Genomic DNA, 5929 nt, shown 5'->3' with positions numbered 1-5929 from the left:
CCCCCTCCCCCCTGACAGGCTACCGAGCAGCTGGCCAAGCGCCTGGGGCCCATCCGCCACACCCACTATGGTGGGATGTGGACCGTCTCTTCCGGGGAAATGACGCACGCCGATCTGGCCTACTCGACGGTCGGTCTGAGTGCGCACACTGATAACACCTACTTCTCCGAGCCCTGCGGTATCCAGATGTTCCACATGATGCAGCACACCGGCACCGGTGGCTGGTCGACCTTCGTTGATGGATTCCGCATCGCACTGGAAATCCGCCGCCAGGCGCCGCATCTCTTTGATGTCCTGCGCCAAACGCGTTTCGCAAGTCATTACATCGACCATGTGCGTATCGGGCCAGGTTTCTCCCTCGCCTTTCCGAGAGCAGCGGGGCCCACCGTGGCTTGTCCAGTTTCCTAACAGACCTTATCATCCCTCCCTCCCTCCCTCCCTCTCATCATCACCATTATGATCGTTCTCTCTCTCTCTCTCTCTCTCTCTCCCTCTCTCTCCCTCTCTCTCCCCCTCTCCCTCTCTCCCCTACCTCGCCTCTGCATTGTCCAATTCACACGGCCATGACCAGCCGGCCAAGCTCGACATGCGCCCCGATCACACGTATCCCGTTATCCAGGCCGAGGATGTGGACCTGGATCTGGATGCTCCTGCTACTGGGGACCCCCTGCGCGACGCCTACCGCGGGGTCACTCTGCGCGGGATCCGCTTCAACAGCGACGACCGTGCCCCATTGACGGCCGTCCCCTCCGATCGGGTGCCCGACCTGTATGCGGGTTTGCAGCTCTTCTCCGAGCTGGCCCGGTCCCCGGAGCTGGTCTGGCGTTTCCCCATGCGCCCCGGCAGCGCCGTCATCTTTGACAACCAGCGCGTCCTCCACGGCCGGGAGGCCTTCACCGGGTACCGGCGCTTCATCGGCGCCTACTCCACTCGGGACGACTGGCGTGCGCGGCTCCGCTGGTTTGACCTGCACGGGGCGGCCGGGCACCCGAAGTGAGCCCTCCAGCTCCCAACCCAGATCACATGAATAGAGTCGACATTCCCGATCCCTGGCGCTTTCATTGGCAGCCCTGCCTCTGTGTCTCGGTCTGGGCGTGTGGAGGTGCTGCCCCTGCTTGCAGAGGGGGGGGGGGCGGAAGGGGCTGGCGGTGGATGTCCTCGCGCCTGGGCTCTGCCTCAAACTTAAACCCTAAAGAATCTGCAGGGCCGCTGATATCCGAGGGTGCGGGGGAGCCGTCCGTTGGCTTCCTGGGGCAAGCCCCCCGCCCCCGCCTTGAGAGCTGGTTGGGCTGTTCCCTCAACGCGGCCGAAGGCCCATCCGCCCGATGAGCAAGAGACAGGGGGGGGCGTGAGGGCAACTTGCCGCTGGTCGGTTGGTGTTGGTTGGCCCTCCTGCTCCGCCCAAAGTCTGGCGTCCGGGGGGGGGGGATTCAGAATGGGAGCTCGCGGATCAAATGACTCACACTTGGCGATTGGGGACGGCCCCTCCTGCCGGGGTGGGGGATGAGGGCTCGCACGAGAGCTGCCTGGCTGGTCGCGCAGCCCTCCCCCGCGCATCTGTCTCGTGCCCCTTCACTGTTCTCCCGGCCCCCCCCCCCGGGGGGGGGGTGCAAGGTCAGCCAGGAGCGACGTCGTGTTGTGATGCCCGGAGAGCCCTCTGAGAAGCCCAGAGGGGGACTGGGTGACGCCACAGGCACAGGGGTGGGCTTCTTCTTCTTGTATGCGGGAGAGGGCCGGCGCGGGGACCGAGCAAGACAAGGGTTGCTGGCTCTGCCTCGCCCCCTATGGGTGCCTGCACGTTTGTCGGGAGCAGTGGCCCCAGCTGCCGCAGGCCCTTGCCCACATGCTGGGGGCGGGGGGGCGGGGGGGGTACCTCGGCGGACGGGATGAAGTGCCACCAGAGTGTGGCCCGCGGCCCTGGGGCCGGGCCGCCAAAAGGTGTTGATCCTCCTCCTCGATTTCCCCTTTTCTTCCTCCCCCCCTCCCCCATCCGCCCCTCCACCATGTTCCGTGCCACCTCCGGCGCCGTCCGCCGCTTCTCCTCTGCCGCCAACATGCGCCAGGCCACCAAGTACGTCGAGACCGTCCGTGCTGGCCCTGGTCGCCCGACTCCCCCGATGCTCGAGTCCGAGCGCGCCGCCATCGAGCGCGCTGCCAGTACGTCGCCATAGCCCCTTCTGCACATGACGCCGGCGGTGGCTTTTTTCCCTCTCTCCCCCTCTTTGTTTCTGTCCCCCCCTCCCCCCCCCCTCCCCCTGCCCAGCCGCCGGCTTCTTCTGACCTGCGGCCCGGTGGTGTGGTGATGGTGATGGTGGTATTGACAACCCCTGCTCCCGTCGACGCGCGCTCACCGCCTGTGCCCCTAGTCGCCGCCAACCTCTGGTACAAGCTTACCTGGTTCGGTGCCATCCCGTTCACCTTCATCAGCGCTGCCGTGATCTTCGCCAACCTTGAGCACCAGCACCTTGATGAGACCAACTACGTTGCCTACCCCTACCTCAACTGGCACCTTGGTCCCTTCCCGTTCGGCAACGGCCTGCGTTCTCTCTTCTGGAACGACAACAACAACTACAACCCCGCTCTTGCTGAGCTCCTCAAGAAGGGTGCGTCCGTTGATCCTTCCTCTCTCTGTCTGTCTCTCTCTCTCTCTCTCTCCCCTCCCTCCCCCTCTCCCCTTCTTCTCGACAACGGCACCACCTGCTGGTGCTCCATCCTCTCTCCTCCCCTCGCCTTCCTCCATGGGCTTTTGCTTGTGCAGTGTTCTGTCTGTTTCCACGTGTGTGTGTGTGTCCCTTCCTCCCGCATGGACTTTCATGCCAGATGCTATGGCATGGTTGATTCCATGCTCGTGGGCATGCCTCTCCCTCTCCCTTCCCCGCCCTCCCCCCCACCATCTACCCAAAGCCACGCGAAGTTGTCCCCTTCTTTCTCCCTTTCCCCCTTCCCCGAGTGTCATGTCCTGCCTGCCATCGCGCCCGATCGATACCGATCACCCTCCTCTCTCTCTCTCTCTCTCTCTCTCTCTCTCCATCCCACCTGCCTGCCTGTATGGTGGCCCCGTCCCCTCCTCCCTGCTTCCTGAGATGGTCGCATGGGTGGTCATGCCACTCGTCTACTTACATTCCCCCACTCCTCATTGTCCTTCTCTCCCCCCCCCCCGCTTCCCTTGTCCCCCTTACTCCCTCCCTCCCTCCTATCTCCATCCCCTTCCTTTCCTCTTCTCCTCCTTGCACCCGCGCTTGCACCATCTCCCCCTCTCCTCCTCCATGCGTCCCCGCGCATCTCTCCCCCACTCACGACCCCTTCCCTCGCGTAGAGTAAATGCACATGGCGGCGCCCGCTCCCCCTCCGCTCCGGTGATCCGGCCAGTCTGCGTGTTGTGTGGTGGTGTATGACCCAGCCTTCTCCTTCTCCCCCTCCTTCCCTTCTATCTCTTTCCCTCTCTCCTTCCCCTTTTCCAGTCTGTCTTTCCCTCTCTCCTTCCCCTCTCTCTCACCCTCCATGTGCATCATGGTCACTGACTGGTCCTGCTTCCCCTGCCCATCCCCTCCCGCCCCGCTCTTCCGCCCGTGCCTCCGCAAATCACTCCCTCTCCCCCCTCAGAGGCTGAGTCGGTTGCCTCGAGCCCGACCATTCCCACCGGCCTCAAGACCGCCTTCGTCAACTACCCCACTTACGAGTAGGGTTCTTCTGCTGACGGTGTAGCTGCCGTGTGATTGCGCTTGCTCGCGTGCCCATGTCTATGCATGCATGCATGCATATATGCATGTATGTATGGCTGTGTGTCACTGAGGGGAGGTGGTTGATCGGTGGTGGGTCGACAGGTGGGGAGAGGACCCGCGGCTGGCGTGCAGAGGGCCGGCAGGCTCACGTTCTGCGTCTCCCCCCTCTCCGCAAGGGGATGATCGCAAGTGTGACTTTGCCTGCCTGCCTGCCTGCCTGCCGCTTCTTCTCCCTTGTCGCCTTCCTCCCCCTTCTGCTTTCCTCCCCTGGCACGCGCCCCTCCATTCGCCCCTTGCTACGCCTTCTCCACCTATACATATACAACCCCTCTCTCCCTCCGGTGTGGGGGGCTACATGTGTCTGGTGCAGAGTCTTGCCCTCCCCCCCCCCCCTCTCTCCCTCCCTCCACTTGTATCTGCTCATACTTCTGCACATACGCACACGCACACAGGCGGACAAATTCGCGTGTGCATGTGTATGTGGGTGTCTATGCATTCTTGTGGTGGGTGGTGTTGTGCAGTGCCGCAGAGCCCGACCGGCTGGTCGTCCCCCTCCCCTCCCCCTTCCCCCTCACATTCGCCCGAACACAATAAACACGCTTTCCTCGAACGGGCACACATATTGAATGTCTTTTCCTCCCCAAGGGGCGAGGGGCGCTCATCTCGCTTTCCCCCTTGTTCTGATCCGACGGGAGGGCTGTGTGGAGAAGGGAGAGGGGGCGGGGGGGGGGGGGGGGGGAGTGATGATCATGCTATTCTAGGGATTGTATTCCTGTGCCGGCAGCGCATGGTGGCCGGCCAGGAGGGCAGAAAAGGGAGGTATGAAGCCAAAGAAGGGAAGTGGGGGGGGGGGGGGGGGGGGGAAACACGGGTCCACAAGCGGCCAAGACTTAACTCGACCCGACCGATGGTGGAGGCACGTGCTCCGTGCCTCTCCCCGGGGCCCATATCGGGGATGCGGGTGGGGGGGTTGGTTGTGGTGTTGCTTTTGGTTGGTTGTGTGGTGTGGTGGGAAGGGGGGGGGAAGGGGGAAGGGGAGAGAGGGGGGAGGGAGTGGGGGGGGGGGGAGGGGGGGGAAACACGGGTCCACAAGCGGCCAAGACTTAACTCGACCCGACCGATGGTGGAGGCACGTGCTCCGTGCCTCTCCCCGGGGCCCATATCGGGGAAGAGGGAGGGGGGACGTGCACGAGAGCATCTCTCTCTCTCCCTCTCTTTGCAGTGAGAATGCGGGTGGAGGGGGGGGATATTGGGCTGCTCCGTTTGTCTGTGCGCAGGGAAGGTGCCATCCTGCGCATTGCTGGAGACAGATGGCGCTGGCGCGTTTCATGTGGAGGGGAAGGGTCGGGCGCGGGTGTGCCCTTGCTCTGAATATAAAAAGGGGGATAAAAAGGTAGCGAGATGTGAAGGGCGCCCTCGTTTTTTTTTTGGAGACATTCTGCCGTCATCACCGCAGAGGCCGTTGTTATTGCTGTTGTTGTTGCTGCTACTGCTGCTGCTGCTGCTGCTCGGGGGAGGTGCCTTCTCCGGAGGGGGTGCACGCGCTCCGTCGCTAGCTCGTGCGCCTGCGCACAGCTCTCCTCGCCTCAATAAAAGCACGGCACACGCTGGGGGCGCACTGCTCGTGTCTTAGCAGAGCTCGCGAATGCCATGCTTGTGGGGGTTGTTGCTCAGAATAATGCAGTACAGGCCAGCTGGGTTGTGCGTATAATCGAGAAACACGCTAAGGCGCAGGGCGCGGCGATCCGACGGGGAGGCCGACTCATCGGCACCCTCGGCCAAATCCGAGCCATTCATGTCGATGCTAGTGCCGATGCGCACGTCGTCGCTCGTGGACAGGGTGTAGGGCTTGGAGGGGCGCTGGAACTCGGAAAGGCGCTTGCCATTGACGAATGTCCCCGCCGAGGACCCCATGTCGTAGAGGAGCAGCTGGCCGGTGGGCTTGTGGTAGTCGATCTGGGCATGGTGCCGAGAGACCACACGAGACTTGAACCAAATGGAGTTGGTTGGCACCGGGGTGCTCGGCGAGTCGGAGGAAGGAGTGCGCATGATGGCCAACGGCCCGCGGCGAAGGTCCGCCTCGAAGGTGGAATTGCCGGACTTGACGAAGATGGCGATGATCGGGGAAGGAAGCTACGGCGGGAGAAGGCTGGTGAGTTGGGGCAGACCGCCAGGTGATGTGGGACACGCCTGGGAGGGGAGGCAGG

General features: G+C 63.4%; 4 protein-coding genes across 4 annotated transcripts in view; 3 read left to right on the top strand and 1 right to left on the bottom strand.

Moving 5' to 3' along the window:
- Positions 1-75: 75 nt before the first annotated feature.
- On the top strand, positions 76-997 carry H696_02252 (hypothetical protein; the record flags this gene model as incomplete). The annotated part of the gene is made up of 2 exons (XM_009496154.1): positions 76-333; positions 572-997. 2 exons carry the CDS (start codon positions 76-78, stop codon positions 995-997), a joined length of 684 nt encoding a protein of 227 aa, XP_009494429.1.
- A 1006-nt stretch (positions 998-2003) lies between these two features.
- On the top strand, positions 2004-3683 carry H696_02251 (hypothetical protein; the record flags this gene model as incomplete). Its single annotated transcript, XM_009496153.1, has 3 exons — positions 2004-2157; positions 2367-2603; positions 3604-3683. The coding sequence occupies 3 exons, from the start codon at positions 2004-2006 to the stop codon at positions 3681-3683; spliced, it is 471 nt and encodes a 156-aa protein (XP_009494428.1).
- A 53-nt stretch (positions 3684-3736) lies between these two features.
- On the top strand, positions 3737-4348 carry H696_02250 (hypothetical protein; the record flags this gene model as incomplete). The annotated part of the gene is made up of 1 exon (XM_009496152.1): positions 3737-4348. The coding sequence occupies one exon, from the start codon at positions 3737-3739 to the stop codon at positions 4346-4348; it is 612 nt and encodes a 203-aa protein (XP_009494427.1).
- A 1003-nt stretch (positions 4349-5351) lies between these two features.
- Positions 5352-5929, bottom strand: part of H696_02249 (STE/STE20/MST protein kinase) — a gene marked incomplete at its 3' end in the record, with an annotated part of 3155 nt that continues 2577 nt past the window's right edge. Inside the window, exon 7 of the mRNA XM_009496151.1 lies at positions 5352-5855. Within this exon, the coding sequence (XP_009494426.1) occupies positions 5352-5855 (504 nt within the window). The remainder of the gene's footprint in view (positions 5856-5929) is intronic.

The sequence above is a fragment of the Fonticula alba genome (genome assembly GCF_000388065.1).
Source record: "Fonticula alba strain ATCC 38817 unplaced genomic scaffold supercont2.3, whole genome shotgun sequence".
NCBI classification, from domain to species: domain Eukaryota; order Rotosphaerida; family Fonticulaceae; genus Fonticula; species Fonticula alba.
The sequence above is the reverse complement of the archived record's forward strand: the minus strand, read 5'-3'. Positions and strand labels throughout refer to the sequence as shown.